Below are 21,605 nucleotides of genomic sequence, written 5' to 3' on the forward strand. Positions count from 1 at the left end.
TTCTTTGATTTAAAGGGATTCTTTGACATTTTTAATTCTTTAGCTGGATATTTTCCTCAGCAGATGCCGATCAGAGAAACTTTCAACAATTGTCTTTTCAGTTTGAGTAAAAATGGCGTTGAGTAGGAACGTTAGTAGCCCGTTCCTCATTGAAAAGTCACAGCTAGCCGCAAGATACTGATGAAGCCTGAAGGCAGAAATGTCAGAAGTGTGTCTTCAGGTTCTCGGTCAACTGCAAGATCAAAGTACAATTGCTCTTTAGCACTAGAGGACGAATGTAGATTTAAACGTTTTACTCCATTATGACATATTCCAACTAAATTTCTAAATGTCAAAGAATGCCTTTTAAGATTTTAAATGTTCGGCTAACTGCTGAGTCAAAGCGTGGCAGTGACAGTGGAGGTTAGTGTGAGAACGAGCCAGAGTTTGTTTTCCCTCAGAACAACGCCCGTCCTCGGGGGGGTGGGGTGGGGTGGAGTGGGGGGGGGGGGCAGGATTTGGACTGTCTCTCTCAGATAGCGCCTCTGTTTCCTTTGCATTCAGTGTGTGTGTGTGTGTGGGAGTGTGTGTGGGAGTGTGTGCATACGTTGACATGTTCATGTATATGTTAGCCTTCATGTTCGTGTGTGTAAGCTAGACTGTGTGTGTGTGTTTTCGTGCACACACATATATGCTGACGTATGTGTGTGTATTAGCCTGTGTGTGTGTGTGTGTGTGTGTGTGTGTGTGTGTGTGTGTGTGTGTGTGTGCAGGACCTAGCTCAGCGTCCATTTAAACAAACCATAAGTCACTGCCCCCTCATCTAAACAATACCATCTGTCATGCCATCTCATCCTCCCTTTCTCCCCGTCTCACTCTCAGCTCTCTCTCTCTCTCTCTCTCTCTCTCTCTCTCTGTTGTTTTTGCCTTGTTTTGTTCTCCTCCATCCTCTGTTTGTCCCGCTGCTAGCTGGCTGTGCAGAGGGCGAGTCAGAGAGAGAAGATTTTGGGGACGAACTGCAGGAAATGGCAGTTGAAGTATGTTGGGGAGAGTATATGTTTACAATCCAGGCTGGGTAGAGGAAAAACGATACCCAACGATACCCTATTTCTATTTTTGGAAATGGCTTCGTATTTTAAAGCTGCAATATCCAACTTAAAATAACAACTAAATAGTATATATTACAGATAATCAGTCTGTGTCTGTCTGTGACCCTGTGTGTTCATGCCTAAATCCCCCTGTTTGCCTGAAATTGATTTTTCCATCATGTCTGTGATATTTTGGGGTGTATCCCGTTCACTGTGGGCGTGGCCAGCGGTGAGCTGGGTGTGGCTATCAAAGTGAGGCTAGCAGCCACAGCACAGGGAAGTCGGCAACAGCAACCAGAAGTCAGTCTGTAGAGTGAATATAGACTGAATAATTCTCCAATTCACAAAGCTGCAGCCTCTGTAACCTCGGTTTATGTTTACAGTTGCCCTTCTGTTTTTGATTTGTTTGATTTTCTGATAAAATAGCATGTGAATGCAACGCTGTATAGCAGCCGACTTGGAAGATCTGGATGTCAGACTTTCCCACCAGCGCATGAACGCAGCATGAAAGTAATGGCTAAAAAATGTAAAACGTAGATTGGCGGAAAACCCCCGATCCGGATCACCACCAAAATCTAATCAACTGATCCCCGGGGCCAAAGAGTGATTCGTTCCCCAAATTTCAGGCAAATCCGTTGCTAACTTTCTGAGATACCTTGCTTGCAGACAGGCTTTGAGGAGGGCGGGACTAACGATACACTTCCTCCCTTAAGATGAAAAGTTGCATATTGTAGCTTTAAAGGCAGCAGAAGGTATCGAAAAGCTTCAAATGTTGAATTCCTGAAAAGAGAAGTTTAGTTTTCTTTTTGTTTTTGGGGGATTTTTGTACTGTGGAAATCTGACTGGGACATCCTAAAAGGATTAATGTGAAAATGGCTTAACAAGGGAAAGTTTAGGGCATCATATGAATTAGCCATGGTACTAAGAAAAATAAATGTTTACATCAATTTGACTTTTTTATGAATTAATATAATGTTCAAGACGTTTTCACACTAAGCCTTGTAGAAAGTCCCATCTGATTCTGTTTAGAAAGCAGATGGCTCGTACAAACATGATGCAGAAAAGAAGTTCCTCGATGAAATAATGGAATTTGCTTTGGTGCATCTGAAGAAAAAGTAATCAAACAAAGTATTGATTCAAAACCAGTATCGGTACTGACAAATATCCAATACCCAGCCCTTACACTGTTGTGACATTCATATATAAATGTTTTTTCTTTTCTTTCTCTCTCTCTATCTCTTCAGCTTGAAGAGAGCTTATCATTGCTGACAGCCCGCCAAAGCTAACTTTTCTCCTCTTGTCTCATATGATTTTATTTACCAACAGATGTTTCGGAAAAAAGCATCTTCCTCCTTGAGAATGAGAAGAATAACAGAAAGCGCTAGATGTAATAACCTCCTCTTCCTTTACTCTATAGATAAAGGTCTAAAGCGGTAGAGTTTGTGGCGTTCGACGTCGTCAAAAGAAACCACACAGCTTGGAAAGAAGTGCAAACCCACACTGCAAAAAAAAAAAAAAAAAAGTCCATCATGATGAGTTATTTGAGTCTGAAAATTGTATTTGAAAAGAAAAAACAAGTGAAAAGATCTGTGAGGCGAGATAATTTCACTTGTTTCCAGTGCAAATCAAGTTTTTTAAAGAATATTGTTGAATTAAATGTCATTATTTAAAAAAAAAAAAGTGGTTAACATTATTATATTGTCCCTAAAAATTCTTGGAACAGGCTGAATTATATTGAAACAAGTACAATTATTGTCACTTTTTTCACAATTTTAAGATTCAGTACAAGACAAAATGACTTGGAAAGAAAGATGGACTTTTTTCTAAAACATGAAAGTTTGGCGTTTCAAAAGGAGAGTCTTTAAACCTCTTGCTGAATGGGTTGCTTGTGGGTTTTTTTTTTTTATTGGCTGTAGTTGAAGAGAGGTTTAACTCAGGAGGAAATGAGCCTCTTTGATTTGGACCTGCAGTGTTCGCTAAGCTCGTTCTCAGAAAACACATCACATCCCGGGTGGTTTCAGCTTTGACGACGTCGGATGTTTAACTGAAAACACATTTGCTTCTGTCTTCACCGCTGTGCGCTCATGACTGAGTAAGATGAACATTTCCAATCAAAATGCTTGGGAGAAAATCCAAATCAATGGGTTTTGGCTTTCTAAAAATTTTAACAATTCTCTCTCTTTTTTTTTTTTTGCCATAGCCTACTATGATTAATTGATGTGTTCGCGGTGGGTTACAATCTAATACATTGCATGTTCCCAGTAAAAAATCTGATGTATTGCCCTTTTGTCCCTAAGGAGGAGGGTAAAGCGGGTAAAGACGCTGTGATCCTGGGTGGTCCTCAACGCTCTGACTCGGGGCTTTAAAAGCATGTAATCGCTCAGTTAGGGTTGACCGTCCATTTGGCCCGACTGAAAGTCAAGTTATTTTGCTGCTGACACGGCATCATACAGTTTCCCTGGTCTGAAAACAACAAGCTGCAGTAAGGACACCGGGGAAAATACTTTGACTGTAAAAACTCACTCATACCTACGGAAGCCCATTGAGGACATAAATTCATACATGTAATTGACGCCGTTTTCCTGTGATAACGAAAAGTTATTATTATCTCGAGATAACACATTTTGTTTTCCTGAGATAACAAAACTTTCTCATTGTGTCGAGATAAAGTAGCGGGCGCAGAGTAAAAAATATCTTTTGTTTTCCCAAGATAATGAGTCACTTTAGGATGCTAGTTCCTTTATGTTAGTTAGCTCCTTTAGGATGTTAGTTCCAAGCAGAAAATTATCTCATTATCTCAAGAGAACTTTTTTTGTTATCCCGAGATAATTACATAATTTTCTCATTATCTCGAGATTACAAAATGTGTTCTCGAGATAATGACATAAATAACTCAATATCTCAAGAAAACAAAGAAAATGAACTTGTTATCACTGGAAAACGGTGGAAATAAAATTTATGAATATAATATGTCCTCAATGGGCTTCCGTACATATTGGATCAAAGATAGGAAGTTAACTCACCAGCTTGCCTGTTTTTCAGACTGGGCCTTTGCAGTAATTGTCTTCATAGCTTAGATTGTGCGTGAAGATGAATGTAGTCAATTTCTATGAGCAAAACGAAAAATATACATTTTCTGTGGTTCCTTTTTCTGTGTTCTAATAATGTGAAAGGTATTTGGTGTTGTTCATCGGCCGTAACCTTTTCACAGCTGTCAAACAACAGCAGGATCATAATAATTGAATTATCTGGAAGTCACAAAATGCTAACAAGCTAGCAAACGTCTGTACAAGAGATTCATGTTAGCATTTTCAAGAAAAAAACATTTTAATGATCCTGCTGTTGAAAAAGCAACCACAGAAAATGACGATTTATTGTTTTGCTCATAAACATTGAATAGGATTTTGCACTTGTACCGCATCTTATAGGCGTGGCCTTTTTTCTGCGTCATCAACATTCTTATCTAGTAGCACCTAGCTACTTAGCTAGTGCTTAGTCGTCCCAACTGGTTTCAATGAGTAGTGCTAATAATGCTAAGCTGTTTTTTTTGTTTTCTTATCGAGGTATTTTCCCCGCAGTGTTAGAAGAAGGATACCTGGCTGCAGACAACATGGCGGACCTCCATCAGTCGCCTCCACCGTTGACATGAAATCATGTTACTGCAACAGTGGAAGTGGTTCTAGCCTAACATCATATTAATCAATACAAATATTTTAAAAGGTGCTTATAGAACCTGCAACAATAAGACTAAAATAAGTTGGCTAACGTTAAATGCTTAAAGTATACTCTCGCTGGACTGTTCGATATATATACAATTTGATTGAAAACATTGAATAAAACCTTAGAAAAGTCAACAGACTTTTTAAAAGATTCTTAATAAACTTTGTGTATTACCTGCTTTCTGTAAAATCCACGTGCTTCTTTGCAAACTTCAACGTAACCAAATGCAGATTACGCGCTTGCGCTGAATGCCGGCCTTCATGAGGAAAACAAAAACACGAAGAAAAACCACTTCCGCTGTTGTTGGAGGTGTCTGACCGAGGACTGAGGTCCGCCATGTTGTCTGCAGCCAGGTTCCCTCTTGCAATGTTACAAGTGCCAAGTGAAGAAAACGAAACTAAAATTCAAAATGTCACTTCGTCCCTTCGATATCCGTGTTTAGCCTCGTCAAATCCACATCGCACATTGTCCCACCCAGCTGTCAGAGTGTTGCGTCTTTGGTTTAATCTGTTAGCCCAGATATATATATATATATTTTTTTTATTTTTTTATTTTCTGATTTGGGTTTGAAGCTGTTTATGGTTTTGCCGGTGGGTGGTTTGGCTCTTCAGGTTTCTCAGAAGATAGCTGGTGGGTCAGACTGTTGATGTACTGTTGATGTTCTTCCCTCCATCTTTGTTTGTCAGTCTCATGTTACCGTCCCATCATGCACCAGTGGCTTGCTATAGAGTGTGGTGGGTGGGTGGGTAGGGGGGGGGGCTGGTTGGTGGTGGACTGTCCATCTCTGACCTTAATGCTTTTTCTTCCTTTCTCTCATTTCTCCACTTCCTCTCCAACCCTCACCTCTTCTTCTCTCCTTCCCTTTGTGTCTCTGCAACTTTTCTCTCTCACTCTCTGTTTCTCTCATCCTTGTTCGCCCTTGACTGTATTCTCCATCCCTCTCTTCTCTCCTTTCCCTACACTCCTTGCTTCTCCTCCAACCTCTGTCTCTTTCTATATCAACTCCTCTCCCTTCCTGTTTGGTGCTCCACCCTCCTCTCCACCTCCTCGTCCTCCTCCCAGGGAGTATAGACCGCGGGCGGAGCTCGTCCTTCCATGAGGTACGCAGTCAACGCGAGGCACAGATGAGGGCCGCAGCCGAGGAGACGTCCAACAGCAGCAACAGTGTAGGAGGAGGAGGAGGAGGAGGCGGAGGCAGCACCGTCCTGCAGCGCCTCCTGCAGGAGCAGATGAGCCGGAATTACCTGCTCCAGCAGCAGCAACAAGGGGGAGGAGGAGGTGGAGGGGGAGGAGGAGGGTACCCAGGGCAGGGCCCGGGACAGGGAGGCCCCTCCGACGATCACTCCATGACGCCCCACATCGCCCGGCAGGAGCCGCAGGGCCAGGAGCTGCAGACGGACAGCGGCATGGAGAAGCTGGCCTCCCGGGGCGGAGGAGGGGGTAGTGGAGGAGGGGGAGGGCTGCTGATCGGAGGAGGAGGAGGCAGCAGCGGGAGCGGGCAGTGCCAGGGCCCGAACCCCGAGGACCTGCCCACGTACGAGGAGGCCAAAGTCCAGTCGCAGTACTTCCGCGGCCACGCTCCTCCTCCTCAGCCTCAGCCGCAGAGCGCCCCGCCCCAGCAGTCTCTGCCCGCCTCGGTGGGCGCCGCCTTCTATGTCACCGGGGTGACCAACGCCAAGGTGCGCACGGAGGGCCGGCCCACGGTGCAGCGGGTGAGCGGCGCGGGGAAGGTGCACCAGGACGACGGGCTGAAGGACCTGAAGCAGGGCCACGTCCGCTCGCTCAGCGAGAGGCTCATGCAGCTCTCCCTCGCCACCAGCGGCGTCAAGGCCCACGCTCCCATCACCAGCGCCCCGCTCTCCCCCCAGCTGCCCCCCCCGGGCCCGCCGGGCGACTACTACAAGCCGCAGCACCGCGGCCCGCCTCCGGACTACCCCTTCAAAGGCATGGGCTCGCCCACCAAGCAGCAGGAGCCCGGAGGTCATTTCTACCAGGAGCAGCGGGGCAGGGAACACTCCAGGGAGATGCCGCACGTCCGGTACCAGCCCCCGCCCGAGTACGGCTCCTTCAGGTGAGGAACACACACATACATGCAGACACACACCTACATTAACACACGCATATAATACATGTGTACACACACATACGGGTGCACGCACATACCTGTATGCCAGGGTCAGAAATGAATGCGGGCTCAGGGAAAAACTGCCCTTGGAAGAGGAGGCAAATAATACCCATGAAAAGTTGGTGTCCCCTTTTTTAACATTTCGCCCTGTTTTGTTTATTTCCACATATGAATGTAACTATTGATTTATGGGAGCCTATGACCGGCCGATTCTTTCCAGTGTGTTCTGGGCGAGAAAATTTTGGTTTTTTTTGATCAGAAGTCGCCAGCAGCAGGGAAAATGCCGACCCTACACAAATAAGTGCGGAAACAAAAAATAAAACTAATATCATAAAAAAAACTCAATAATTCAAATGTGGTAGAGGGACTGGTTGGAGACACAGAGGGGCAAGCACTTACACAGTCATACAAACACACACACACAGAGGCACTGTCTGTCTGTGAGGCTTCCTTTGTATTTTATTACATTACATTGCTAATTGAGTCACAAGCCTGTTTGGATGGTTACTCGTACGTCACAAAGATCCAAAGTGAAACGGTGAAATAATTTTATTTTGGCGCACCGCCACCGTTACAAGCAGCTAAACAATAAGCAACACAAGGGAGCAACGACAGTGCCAAGACATCAGAGGAGTTAAAAAAACATTCCCATGTCATCTGGAATATTCACAGCAATGATGGTTAGAAAGACCTTCTGTCAAGTGGAAGGCCTGGGGTCAAAGGTCAGCCTGCATCCAGCCTGCTGAAGTGTGCTTGAGCAAGACACTGAATCCCTACCAACTCCAGGACTGCTGCTCTGTAGCTGAGCCTGACCTCTAACCTCTGACCTCTGACCTCCATACTGAGGGAAAGAGAAAATGTCCCTATGGGGATCAATAAAGTAGCGTTTTATTAATATTATTTGCCTGTTTTTGACAAAGGTAGAAGCCTACTTACTGTCACAAATACACAGTCTGTTTACATCTAACAATCTCTGCTGATCGCTTACACAGAAACCTTTACTTTGTTGTCAGAGGAAAGAAGCCGACTGGTTTTATCGGGGTTATTGAGTTTGCGTCTCTCGTTACAGATAATTAAAGAAAGTAATGCACCACCAAAACTTTCAAATCAAGTTGATAAAATGAAAAATGGCATAACTGGAGGTTGTCATCTGAACGGCAGCAACGCTCATATCCAGAAAGACGCATATTCATCAGGGCGTTCTTGTGATTACCATGCAGCTCCGTCTGCTTCAACATCTGAACCAAAATGATCAATCGGTTAAGCTGCTCGTCTGCCGCCAGCAGCTTATTGACCAGCAGGAAAGTTATGTAACAAGTAGAATAATGTAGAGAAGTGTAGAAAGTAATGCATTCCTCCCTTTGCTTTTCCACACACCCACAGCTACATAAAAAGTCTGTAAAACCTGCAATTTAATTTTCTTTGCTCATTTTATTCATTCATTTAATAATTCAATGATGTTCTTTTGTAAATGAATTAGAAAATGAAAGCCTTGATGTATCCTAGAGTTCCTCCTACCATTGAATAGGTGTGGTGGGTCACTCTGCCGTAAAGAGCTGCTGACACTAAAAGAAATTCATCAGTCTGGGTTTCAGTGGAGAGTTTTATGTCCCATGATGCTGTAAATGCTGTTTCAGAGGCTTTTCCACCCTGACGAGAAGAAAACTCTGGGGGAAACACTGAATACTTGTCTTTAATTGGTCTGTAAAATGGTCAAAACAAATACATGCGCACACACAGCCGGGGTGGGGGGGGGGGGCGGGTGCTTCCCACGCCGCTGACTCTGTTGTTGGGATGGCGGGGACGGATCCTGTCGGGCCTGTTTCACCCCGGTCCGTTTACCTCAGAGCTACTCAGCATCAAGCGGCATTTTAATCATCAGCGCAGGACGAGTCGGGACTCGCCTCCGATGACGTTCCTTTGAGGGCAAAGGCAGGAATGTTTGCTCCTTTCAAAACCAGTTCACAGCTGGGGTTTTTCCACCGTACCCAAAAAACATGTCATACAGCAGGTGAATCACAGTGGGAATTTTGCTACTCTGTATCACTGATAGGTTTAACACAATCACGATCCAACCGATATCCAGTTCATGACCTGCTAGTGTTCGCGCTGCTAGCAGCCACATGACCATCCACTTAATAAACAAGGAGACAAGGCGTCCATGATCATGATCAGCCAACTTTTCTTTGTTTGTGTAAGATGAATGGATTTCAACGCATGGTGAGGCTACATCACTACTCCACAATCTGGCACTTTCCCATTTTGTAGATACAGTTTCACATTGACGCACATCAGCTCATCACCTTTTAACCACAGAGACACGGTCGGTCTCAGCATGTTGTTCTATCACGCTGTAAAGTTTTCATACAGTCTGTAACCCTGGTGCTCGTCTCTCCCCAGGTCCAGTAAGGAGGGCTCGGTTCACTCCCAGAGGCCCATGCACCACCACAGCCCCACCTCCTCCGTCACCTCGGTGGGCTCCCTGTCCCGCGCCCAGTCCTCCACCCTCAGCAGCCTGCTGAGCGCCTCCCACTCCTCCCACCCCTCCTTCCCTCACCAGCACCCTCAAAGCCTGGGAGAGCCCTATCCCGGCATGGGACCCCGCAGTCCGCAGAGCCTCGGCTCCCACCAGGTGGGGGACCCCTACGGCCCTGGGCCCCTCCACCCCCTGCCGCAGAGGGGTCACGGTTTCCCTTATGACCCCTACGGCTCCACCCCGCGGATGCACCACCAGCAGCAGCAGCAGCAGCACCATCAGTTTCAACAGCAGCAGCAGCAGCAGCTCCAAGGCCCTCCGCCCCCCCAGCCCCAGCCGCCGGTCCAGGCGGGCCACTTCCCCCACCCGCACTCCCACTCCCACCTGCAGGGGGAGCCGTTCGCCATGATGGCGCGCGCCCACCAGATGGTGGACATGCTGACGGAGGAGAACAAGATGCTGAGGCAGGAGATGGAAGTCTGCCGCGAGAAAGTCACCAAGCTGCACAAGGTAAAGTCTTCTTCAGATGAGTATAATAGAAGAGATTTTGAAATATGTTGTAGGAAGCATCAACACTTCATCGTTCACTTAATTTCACAAAAATCCATTCAGTATTATTTACATGAACTGACAAAATTAGTTACTGAACTACACTACCCAGCAGGCTTTTAGCTAATTGGAATGTTCCATCTCCTGGCAAAGGGAACAAGCTACAGTAGCTAGCTAGCTAGCTGCAGCTTCACAGCTACAGTGATGTTGGCAGTTACTGTCATGAGCCTGAGCTCAGACTTTAGCGAAGTTCTAAATTGCAAACACTTACATTGCTATGCACTACCGTGTCATTTCTAAGATATTTGGCTAAAGGTTTGATATATTTCCTTCACTCTGCTCTGCCTTCTTCCCCTTTTCTCTCCGTTTCCCTTCATTCGTCCTCCTCGTCTCCGTCGGCAGTTGGAGACGGAGATCCAGCTGGTGTCGGAGGCCTACGAAAACCTCGCCAAGTCCTCGTCCAAGAGGGAGGCTCTGGAGAAAACCATGAGGAACAAGCTGGAGCTGGAGGTTCGCAGGCTGCACGACTTCAACCGGGACCTCCGAGGTGAGCCGGGTGTCGCATTCAGAAACAAAGTCATATTGTGATCAATTTGGGTTTTTTCTTGGTATTGCCATTGCAAGATGAATTGCTATACTCATGGGCCCAGCTTTTATCTGTTATGTCTTTTTCAGAACTAGAAACGATGTCCAAAAATGTATTGGGGAAGTGGGTTGAGAGGCTAAAGGCGGGAAAAACATCACTGCTGTATTCTTGCTGTTTAGAAATTGCAGTCGTCAACATTGTGTGTTTGATTCCTTTTCGATTAATGGTGCAGCCCTGCCTTCCCACGGCGCCTAGCTAGGTCTGCAGCATCTGGAAGAATAACCACGTTCACCAGTGTATTATCAAGAAGAATAGATCCACTCTACTGCATTGCTGCGCTGGTTAGCTGTCTTTCATTATCATAGATTAGCCACTGGTCGAGCGAGGTTCACTCAATATGGAGTGAGAGAGCGTTGTTTCGTTAGAATTGGGCAAACATAATAAATTCCAAACCTGTTACACAAAAAGAAACTCTGCTATCTCAGTCTAGGTGTTACTAAAATATTCGCCGGCAAAAAATAATATTTTTGTCACATATTACACAGTTACGGTCAAGCGAGCATCACTCTATATGAAGTGAGAGAGCGCCACTGACTGACCTGAATGAACACGCCTTGTGGGAAAAGTTATCAGTAAAGTTATCAACTTGACAACAACAAAACACCCACCACACATTTACCTCACATGTCGAAAGGCTCGGGATGACTCACTGGAAGAACTTCGTCAGCAGACCAACTCTAAACTAACAGTCGAACGACCAATCAGATTCCTCCTATGAAGGAAGACTGTGGGAGTTTCAATGAAAACTGAGCTGAGGTTTGTGTGAAGATTCATAGCTGAGGTTTAATAATCAAACTGACTTTGTTTTCACTGCTGTGCACTGTGGGAAGACGGTTTTGTTTTGGTAACTTCAGCTTCTTCCTGGTGTTTTCCACCGGCGGCCCTGTCTGCCGTCTCCTGTTTTACGATGATGATGCCCCGAACGATCGGCCGATCAATCGCTCAATCGATCATGTTTGTTTTGGCGTTTGCAGACATGAGTTCAGTGTCCAGGCTTGGTGGAGCCGACAAGCTGCTCGCACATTGTTTTCAAGTGTTGGTTTGGATTATTTGAACTGATCACCTCTTCAGTAACACCGTCCCAGAGATACGCACAGAAACATGGAGACCCCCCCCTACACCCCCTAAACCCCCTACACTCCCCCCCCCCCCCCCCCCCTCTCTCTCTCTCTCTCTCTACACTGGAGAGAAGAAAGCTCCATTCATGGCTCTGAGCCCAGATCCAGATCAGGTCCATGGGGAGATTCCTGGCTCTTACAACAAATCACCATAGAGCCTTTTTTTTTTTCTTTTTTTTTTTTTTGCTCTCCTTCCAGCTTCCTTTCTTCCTTTTAATTCCCTTCATAGTTTCGGCAGTGGCGAGCACATGTAAATGGATACTTTGCTCCACTTCTCAGGGTCAGAGGTCAACGTATAGCCGCAGCAGCTAGTTTTTCTTAAGAAGCGACTAGTTAGTATTCCAGGTACTGAGCAGATTTATCGAGTGACGCAATTTTCCCGAGTTGTTACTGTAGTTCTCACATCTACTTTTTCTTGCGCAAGTTTTATTTTTTGAGTGCTACAACATCTGGCATTTACAGTGAAGCAGTTCATCTGGAATGAATCTCCCGTAACTGATACTACAGCGCTGTTCATCTGAGTGAAAAAGCAACTATTTCCAAACCTCGGTCTAATAATGATCCATCAAGGGCCAAGCCAGAATGAGAAATCCCTCACGTGTGCCCAAAATCTTAGTGATTATCGCTCAAAAGTAACTAAATAGTGAGCTAATACGTTACTTGAATGACTTTCTTACTCCCCACTTGAGTAAAAGCGAGCTTCAGTAGCATTTCAGTACTGTTACCTACACAAGCAATACACTGCAAGAGTCACATGAGTTGGACTCAAGTCAGACTTGAGTCACAACTTGACTTGATGCATGAAGAGAAGACTTGAGACTCGACTTGACTTGGGTTCTGGTGACTTGGGACTCGACTCTGACTTGTACTCTGATGACTTGAAAAGGTTTCTAAAGTCTTGACTTGAGATCTTGTGTTTGTGTAAATGACTCAGATTGAAAGTGATGAGATTTGTTCCAGCGGATGAGTGAATTTAAATTCTGTTTTCTGAATTTGTATGGAATGATTGAATTTATTGAAGTTGAAACTGATTATAGAAATCAAACTCATGATGCTCTTACCAAGTTTTTATCCTATTAAAACCATATTGCATTGAAAAGTCCTAGATATTTAGTTTTCTTTAAGGTATTAAATTGATACTGGACTCTTGATTTGTTCTGACTTGACTTGCTGTTCTATATTTAGACTTGAGACTTGACATTAATGACATGGACTTGACTTGGACTTGACTTGGTAATCTACATTTAGACTTGGGACTTGTGCCTCAAGATTTGAGACTGACTTGAGACTCGAGCAAAGTTGACTTGGTCACACCTCTGGGTTTTTTATTAAAACACTGAGATAATTTCACATCTCCCACCCACCCCCCCCCCTCACCCCCCCCCCCCCCACCTCCCGCCCAAGTCAGTTTAACCCGTTTCAATTTTTTTTTTATCTTGAAACAAGGCAGAATAAGGCAGATCACTTCACACCACTTGACTTAGGAAAAGTCTTGTCCAAGTGAAACTGCACTGAATAAAAGTAAAACTGCCTCAGCACATTTGAAGCCTTTTAAACATGTTTTAAGACAAATAAGATTGTAAGACTCAAAAGAAGATTAAAGTCACTGGTTTTACAGCCTGCATCGCTCCCACTAACACTGAGAAATATTAGCTTCACTTTTTGGTTTCAGAACACACACACACACACACACACACACACACACACACACACTCCTCTGTCTCCCCTCTGAGTTGTGAACTCTCTTCTCCATGCTGATCACATAAAAACAGTTATTGTTTTATCTTTGTTTGTTCGTGATTTGCTCAGCAACCGGCTCCCAGAGGGGCTTTTAATGTGGAGGAAGAGAGAGAGAATGTGTGAGCGAGAGAGCAAGAGGAAGACAGAGAGTGAGAGTGTCAGAGAGAGAACGAGGAAAATAACTGTGTGTGTGTGTGTGTGTGTGTGTGTGTGTGTGTGTGTGTGTGTGTGTGTGTGTGTGTGTGTGGTATTCTGCCTCTCCAGTCAGCAGGGATTTCCATGCAGCCTCCAACACACATGTACACAGTCACACACACTCTTTCAGATTGCAGTTTTAGTTGCAAATATGCAAATATTTCTTGGAGGCAGAAACAATCTGATTGGTTGAGTTAAACCTCAGTGGGCGGAGCTAAAGAACCAGTTTTTCAGATTGCAAGTTAGCTAATTGACAAACTTCAGTGAAAAAACAAACTAAAACGTAAAAATTTTTTAATGACTTTTTCATTCATTCATGACTGTGGTGTTCATGATGTTGAAGGTCAGCAGCTAGCTAACTAGCTTACCTAGATAGCTATTGGCTAGTATGGCTAGTTTGAACTTGAAGGTCAGCTAGCTAACTAGCTAATCTAGATAACTCAGTATTTTTTCAGGCTTCATAATATTAGCTTCCTCCTCTCTTACCTCTTGTCTTTTTCACTGAGCTTCAGTCTAATGTAACTTGGACACTTTGGCTCCGCCCACTGAGGTTTGACTCACACCTCCTGCTCTCTGAGGCTTTGTAAAGTAAAACAGTCTCATTAAAGTCTCCTACAGTCCTCTGCTGCAGTACAACACAGTAACTTATGTAAAAAAAACAACAACTCTCTTCTATATGGGAGTTTGCAGCCGCAGCATGTTCCAATTTTTTTAATTAAATTTTTGAGTACTGTACATTTGATGAAGCTGTAATGAAGAAGAAGAAGAAGGGTGATGTAAGCATACTCAACCAACAATTTGAACATTCGGACATATTAAATAGAAATATTTGAATGGAAAAAAAAAGTGGATTTGAAGAGGAAGCTGGACTCTCCAACGTTAGATCTTCTCCTCTCTCCTCTCTTTGGTTTCCTCTGGTGTAAAGCATCAACAACATGCAAAGTCGCCTCCTGCAGCTTTTAATGTCTTTTGTATATCAGTACTAGGAAGTATTCAGTTTCCAGTGCCTCCCACCACACACACACACACACACACACACACACCCAGCCCAGATGTGTGTGTTGTGTGTTTGTCCTGACTCTAACCAGTGGTGTCGTCTTGTTGTGTCGCAGAGCGCATGGAGACGGCCAACAAGCAGCTCGCCGCTAAAGAGTGTGAGGGCTCAGAGGACAACCGCAAAACCATCTCCCAGCTGCTGGCACAGAGTGAGCACACACACACACACACACACACACACACACACACACACACACACACACACACAGCGGTCCTCGGGGATGCTGTCGGTGTCTGTATGACTTTATCTTCCATCTGATCCGATCCGTTCCAGGGAGTTTCCAGGGAGTTTCTCCGGCCGCTGCGGGCTTTCCTTTTTCTGTTTTACATTATACTGACGCTCCGATCCAGACTGACTTACAGTGACCATCGCCGGAGAATTATCTTCAATCAAAACTTAAAATTTAATCCCTTTTCCATCGATGTTTACGTTTTATTTGGGGGGGTTTTTAAATTCTGGCACAAAGGAAAAAAGTCTCCAGTATACACACTGAAATCCGATTTCTCTTTTCCTCATCAAAACGTCACTTCCTCGTGAAGATTTCCATCTTTTAAAATTGACAGTAAACGCCTCGTCTCGCTCGTTCCCCATCCACCAGCATCCTGACAAACTTCTGTTGATATCCTTGTCAAAAAATGGTCTAACAGTTTTATTTCTGTTAGCATAGCTGTTAAGCTAAATGGAGCTCAGAGACGCATCGCATTTACACTTTGTTGCTGATGAGGCCACATGTGTCTCCGGTTTGGATGATCGGATCTTCAGTCAAAGTCAAAGTCAACTTTATTGTCAATTCTGCCATATATACAGATTGAAATGCTGTTCCTCTCAGACCACGGTGCAGGCAAATACAAGTACAAAACAAAACAACAAGGGTATAAAAATACTAGGATAAAAAAATACTAAAAAAGTACTAAGAATTTAAATAATTATAAGTTAAGCTGGGGTCAGGGGGGACAATAACAAGGCACAGATCAAGAACAAAAACTGCAATAATAACAGAGTAGTGCAAATAGTCATAAAAGGATGTGCAAGTAATAATAAGAGGGTCTTGGGTGCATTTAAAGTTCAAGTTAATGTATTTCTATAGTCCTTGATCACAGCGAAGAGAATGAGCCTAACTAGATCTAACTGACCAACAATCAGTTGTAGAAGCAAGACATTTACTCTCTTGTATTTTATAATTTTTTGAGCTGTCAGGTTACAATCTGCTCACCCAGGACGCATGGTGATGCAGGTGGAAAGAGGGTCGCATTCGTCACCGATTGGCCCAGAGGGGGAACACATCATGTTTACTGTTGCGTTGTTTCTGCCGTGACATGCGTGTTCATGTGCGTGTTCGTGTGTGTGTGTGTGTGTGTGTGTGTTCAGACAAAGAGACGGTGCGTGAGAAGGAGAAGCTGGAGATCGAGCTGAACGCGCTGCGCTCCACCACAGAGGACCAGAGGAGACACATCGAGATCAGAGACCAGGCGCTCAACAACGCCCAGGCCAAAGTAGTCAAACTGGAGGAGGAGGTGAGAGCTGCGGTCCGGTTACAGGCCAAACTAGTCGAGTAGAGGCTCTGAATTCTGCCTTGGTGTCAGAATGAATCGTATAATCAATTTTCCTCCATTTTTTGAGATGTGAAATCCTCCTGTGTGTGTGTGTGTGTGTGAAAAGCTGAACATCAGGTCACTTTCTCATCTGTTTTGCTTCTTGGCACATAACCTACACACAGTTTTGCTGACCTCAGTATATTTCACTCAGTAGATGTGTTTCTGCCCCCTGGTGGCGGAGGGGGGGAACGACAGCAGTGTGATTAAACCAGCTGTCGGCTCCGCAAGTGAAAGAATACACGTTCCCCGTTTCCCCGTTACTTATGAACCTTTTATCTGTCACTTATAATAAAGTTTGAGTCGATTTAATTTCACGCTGCAGTCCTCACAGATCCCGGGATCAGCAGAATTGCTTCATTGCTTCACTTAATGCTTTAGTTCTCCAGTTATTCACTAATAACTGCACAGGTAACAGCCTTTCACTTCTCCATTCCCTCATGCTCTATCCTTCCTCTCCTTCCCTCCCTCCCTCTTTAGCTCCCTTCTTCTTTCTCCTCCATTCCCTCATGTTCGATCCTTCCTCTTCTCCCTTCCTCTATCCCTGCATCCTTCACCTCCTGCTTCCTTCTCTCCTTCCTACCTTCCTCTTAAGCCTCCTTCTTCCCTTCTCCTCCATTCCTTCATGCTCTATCCTTCCTTTCCTCCTCCCCTCCCTCCATGCCCCCTTCACCTCCTCCTTCCCTCCTTTCTCCCTCTTTTGCTCCCCTTTTCCCCATATCCTCCATTCCCTCGTGTTCTATCGTTCCTGTCCTCCCTTCCTCCTCCCTTCTTCCCTCCATCCATGCCTCCTTCCCTCCCCTCTCCCTCTTTAGCTCCTTTCTTCCTTTCCCCTCCATTCCCTCATGCTCTATCTTTCCTCTCCTCTCCTCCCTCCCTCCCTCCCTCCATCCCTGCCTCCTTCACCTCCTCCTTTCCTCCTTCCCTCCCTCCATGCCCCCTTCACCTCCTCCTTCCCTACTTCTGCCTTCCCTCCTTTCTCCCTCTTTTGCTCCCCTTTTCCCCATATCCTCCATTCCCTCGTGTTCTATCGTTCCTGTCCTCCCTTCCTCCTCCCTTCTTCCCTCCATCCATGCCTCCTTCCCTCCCCTCTCCCTCTTTAGCTCCTTTCTTCCTTTCCCCTCCATTCCCTCATGCTCTATCTTTCCTCTCCTCTCCTCCCTCCCTCCCTCCATCCCTGCCTCCTTCAGCTCCTCCTTTCCTCCTTCCCTCCCTCCATGCCCCCTTCACCTCCTCTTTTCCTACTTCTGCCTTCCCTCCTTTCTCCCTCTTTTGCTCCCCTTTTCCCCATATCCTCCATTCCCTCATGTTCTATCGTTCCTGTCCTCCCTTCCTCCTCCCTTCTTCCCTCCATCCATGCCTCCTTCCCTCCCCTCTTCCTCTTTAGCTCCTTTCTTCCTTTCTCCTCCATTCCCTCATGCTCTATCTTTCCTCTCCTCTCCTCCCTCCCTCCATCCATCCCTGCCTCCTTCAGCTCCTCCTTTCCTCCTTCCCTCCCTCCATGCCCCCTTCACCTCCTCTTTTCCTACTTCTGCCTTCCCTCCTTTCTCCCTCTTTTGCTCCCCTTTTCCCCATATCCTCCATTCCCTCATGTTCTATCGTTCCTGTCCTCCCTTCCTCCTCCCTTCTTCCCTCCATCCATGCCTCCTTCCCTCCCCTCTTCCTCTTTAGCTCCTTTCTTCCTTTCTCCTCCATTCCCTCATGCTCTATCTTTCCTCTCCTCTCCTCCCTCCCTCCATCCATCCCTGCCTCCTTCACCTCCTCCTTTCCTCCCTCCATGCCCCCTTCCCTACTTCTGCCTTCCCTCCTTTCTCCCTCTTTTGCTCCCCTTTTCCCCATATCCTCCATTCCCTCGTGTTCTATCGTTCCTGTCCTCCCTTCCTCCTCCCTTCTTCCCTCCCCTCTCCCTCTTTAGCTCCTTTCTTCCTTTCTCCTCCATTCCCTCATGCTCTATCTTTCCTCTCCTCTCCTCCCTCCCTCCATCCATCCCTGCCTCCTTCACCTCCTCCTTCCCTCCCTCTCTCCATGCCCTCTTTAACCTGGATCTGCCAACCAGTCTACCGTTTCCCCACTGCCTGTTTACTGGTCTTTGGCTCTGAACTGGCCTGGCCTGGGTCCCAGAGGAGGGGGGGGGGGGGGGGGGGGTCCAGTTAGCCCACCAGGGCCAGAACAGAACAGGACAGAGCAGGAAGCGGGCCGGAGCGGGCCAAAGCCGGCCTCCTGCACACAACGCCTGCTTGTTGTCGGAAACAAAAGAGCTGCGAGCTTTTCTCTCGCTCCGTCCCTTCTCTCTGCGAAAAATGAAAAGGGCCTTCAGATTCTTGGCCCTCCTCTTCCTCCTCCTCTCCTCTGTTTCTCTCTCCTCTCTCTTCTTTCTTTTGCTACTTTTGCACAGAGTCTCCCTGAGCTAAATCGGTCTATTCAGCAGCAGCAGCAGCGACTAAATGGCTGCAGTTCAAAGAGGCTGGACAGACTTTGGGGGGACAAAGCTTCTATTATCTGGGTTACTGCGAGCTCCAAATGTAATCTGGTACAGATTACTGATTACCTGCTGACTGTTGGAAAACTCAAACTCAGTAATGTTACTTTTTACCTCCGGAAGCGTATAAAATATGTTGTTGACCATTGTTTCCAGTTTCCAGATTGGTGAAACTGTGTTTGTGTTTAAGTACCACAATGTACATATTGACATCTCTGTATCTGTGTGTGTGTGTGTGTGTGTGTGTGTGTGTGTGTGCGTGCAGCTGAAGAAGAAGCAGGTGTACGTGGAGAAGGTGGAGCGGATGCAGCAGGCTCTGGCTCAGCTTCAGGCCGCCTGCGAGAAGAGAGAGCAGCTGGAGCATCGACTCCGAACCCGGCTGGAGAGAGAGCTGGAGTCGCTACGCATGCAGCAGGTAACACACACACACACACACACACACACACACACACACTCCTCCAGGTTCTTCCGGTCTGTCTGAACAGCAGGAATGTTTTAGTGTCGGATCAGAGAGACCGAGGGGGGAAGTAGGGGAAAGGTTGGAGGCGAGGAGAGGCTTTGCAGCTGAGTCACACATTTCCTACCAGCCACATCTGATGCATCATGGAGGTCCAGTGGAGGATCAGCTGTGTGCAAATAATGACTAAACCTATAAGAACCAGGCTATAAAAAGAGAGCCAGCTGAGTCAGCTTGTTGTGGTGTGGCTGTAGATCCATTCAGTAACGTTCTCAGTAAAAGTGAATAGTGTGATAAGGTGGATTTGTTTCTGTGACTCAGTAAACTGTCTTGTCTTTAGCTCTAGTCTCTACTCCAAAACACTCTGAGTTGTAGCTTGAGAAGAGTCAGCTCAGTTAACCTGAACAAACTGTTAGCTAGCTAACTAGCCAGCAAACACACTGATGTTAATGTTAGCATGCGACTAATGGTCACTCCTAACGCTAGCTTCTTACATTAGCTAGTGCACAAATCAGATGTGTTTACAACAAGAGTTACAGTATGGTTAGTTGAAAAGATGGTAACAAGCTAAACGCAAAATCAATCAGATGCATCAGAGGCGAAATGATCAGTTCCCAGTCAAAAACAGAAATGAAAGGTGGAATAAATAATATTTTTACTGGCCCATAACACAAAATGAGCACAGCAGGATGGGAATACAAGTGAGCAACCAGCACTGCAACACATCATGTTCTGAATCCAAAAAAAGCACATGGCAGAGAGAGGGGTGAGGGAGAAAAAGAGGAGAAAGTGTGAGGAGCCGAGGAAGAGAGAGAGAGAGATATACAGTGTGTACAAATAGAGAATGATGAGGGAGAGCGATCGAGAGAGGAGGAAAGAAAAGGAAAGGAGGGAGTTTGACAAGAAGAATGAAAGACAGACAGGAAGCGCTACACATCTGTATATTCCATTTACAGTCTGTGAGCAAACTCTGAACTCTCCTCCTCTCGTTTCCTCTCCTCCCTCTTTATCTCCCTTCCTTCCATGCTCTCTCCTCTCCCTTTCTTCCCTTCCTTTCTCTCTCCTCCCTTCCTCGCTGACCTTCCTTTTTCCCCTCCTTCCTCCTGCCTCACCTTTCTTTCTTTTGTCCCTTCTCTCCTCCTCCCTCCTTCAACCTTCCTCCTCCGCCTCTTGACTTGACTTTTTGTTTTACCTCTCCCCTCATCCTCTTCCTCTCCCTCCGTTCTGTCCCCCCCCCACCCTCGCTTTGTCCTCCCTTTCTCCCTTCCTTATTTTCTCTTCTTTCCTTACGCTGTCTTTGCTCCCTCCTCTTCCCTTCTTGTCTTTCATCTCCCCCTTCTTTCTCCCTTGGCCTTCAACCCTCTCTCTCCTCTTCCTCCTCTCCTCCTCCTTCCCTTTTCCTCTCTTTCTCCCCCCCCAGCGTCAGGGAGGCTCTCAGTCCAGCGGGGCGGCCCCCTCTGAGTACAACGCCACGGCGCTGATGGAGCACCTGAGGGAGAAGGAGGAGCGGATCTTGGCCCTGGAGGCCGACATGACCAAGTGGGAGCAGAAATACCTGGAGGAGAGCGTGATGAGGCAGTTCGCCCTGGACGCCGCCGCCTCCGTCGCCACGCAGAGGTGTGTGTGTGTGTGTGTGTGTGTGTGAAAGAGAGAGAGAGAGTTAAGGGATAACACACAGCGAAGCCGGTCGCAAACCAGAAGATTCAAGACATGATCGGCCTAAAGAGGCTGACTTTGCAATAATGATCGACTCGCTGTACATAATCCCTTATTATAACATGGTTACCTACTGAAAGATGTTACTCATTTCACCCAAAATATCGATTTAAAATGATTTTATTACAAGTAACAAGTAACCAAGGAGTAACGTCTTGGTGTTGCTGAGGTGTTTTGTTCCTAATTTGTTTAGAAATCAACAAAATCAGCCGGACTTCTTGAGTGAGGAGTGATATGATGAGATGTGAGACGGTCTGTTCTTCAGTAATAACAGACCTCAGAGTGCGTTCATTGGCCAATCAGAGTGGAGTTTTCAGTAAAGCCATGTAATAAAGGGGTGTTAAGTAATCCTTGAAGTTTATATAGAGCAGAACTTGCCTTCTCCGGCACATTAATCTCCGGCACAGAACATAAACTAGAGCCACGCTACAGCAAACACATCGCTCCCCGCAAATGACAAGTATGTCACTTTGTTTTGATCTGTAATTGTAGCATCCAGCCTTCTCCCAAGCTTCTTCAAAATCCCATCAGCAGCACATGGACGAACAAAATATTGAGCGAAGGGAAGGAGACTGATCCGTTGTCCCGACTGTGATCAGACAGTGTACGATGGCAGACTACCTGACCATGGGGACTGGTAAAAATAAACAAAAACAGGATATCCTTGA

At 46.0% G+C, this 21,605-nt stretch overlaps 2 protein-coding genes across 2 annotated transcripts in view; one reads left to right on the forward strand and one right to left on the reverse strand.

The window, feature by feature from the left end:
* rbm41 (RNA binding motif protein 41) overlaps positions 1 to 21,605 on the reverse strand; it is a 111,343-nt gene that overhangs the window by 2,931 nt on the left and 86,807 nt on the right. The window lies entirely within an intron of this gene.
* The window catches only part of amot (angiomotin), a 31,402-nt gene that overhangs the window by 1,524 nt on the left and 8,273 nt on the right, over positions 1 to 21,605 (forward strand). Inside the window, exons 2-10 of the mRNA XM_071914079.2 lie at positions 949 to 1,016; positions 2,394 to 2,454; positions 5,850 to 6,858; positions 9,313 to 9,898; positions 10,340 to 10,484; positions 14,749 to 14,841; positions 16,062 to 16,207; positions 19,030 to 19,179; positions 20,642 to 20,838. Coding sequence (XP_071770180.1) covers positions 1,005 to 1,016; positions 2,394 to 2,454; positions 5,850 to 6,858; positions 9,313 to 9,898; positions 10,340 to 10,484; positions 14,749 to 14,841; positions 16,062 to 16,207; positions 19,030 to 19,179; positions 20,642 to 20,838 — 2,399 coding nt within the window. The 5' untranslated portion in view covers positions 949 to 1,004. The remainder of the gene's footprint in view (positions 1 to 948; positions 1,017 to 2,393; positions 2,455 to 5,849; positions 6,859 to 9,312; positions 9,899 to 10,339; positions 10,485 to 14,748; positions 14,842 to 16,061; positions 16,208 to 19,029; positions 19,180 to 20,641; positions 20,839 to 21,605) is intronic.

Source organism: Centroberyx gerrardi, chromosome 11 (assembly GCF_048128805.1).
Source record: "Centroberyx gerrardi isolate f3 chromosome 11, fCenGer3.hap1.cur.20231027, whole genome shotgun sequence".
NCBI classification, from domain to species: domain Eukaryota; kingdom Metazoa; phylum Chordata; class Actinopteri; order Beryciformes; family Berycidae; genus Centroberyx; species Centroberyx gerrardi.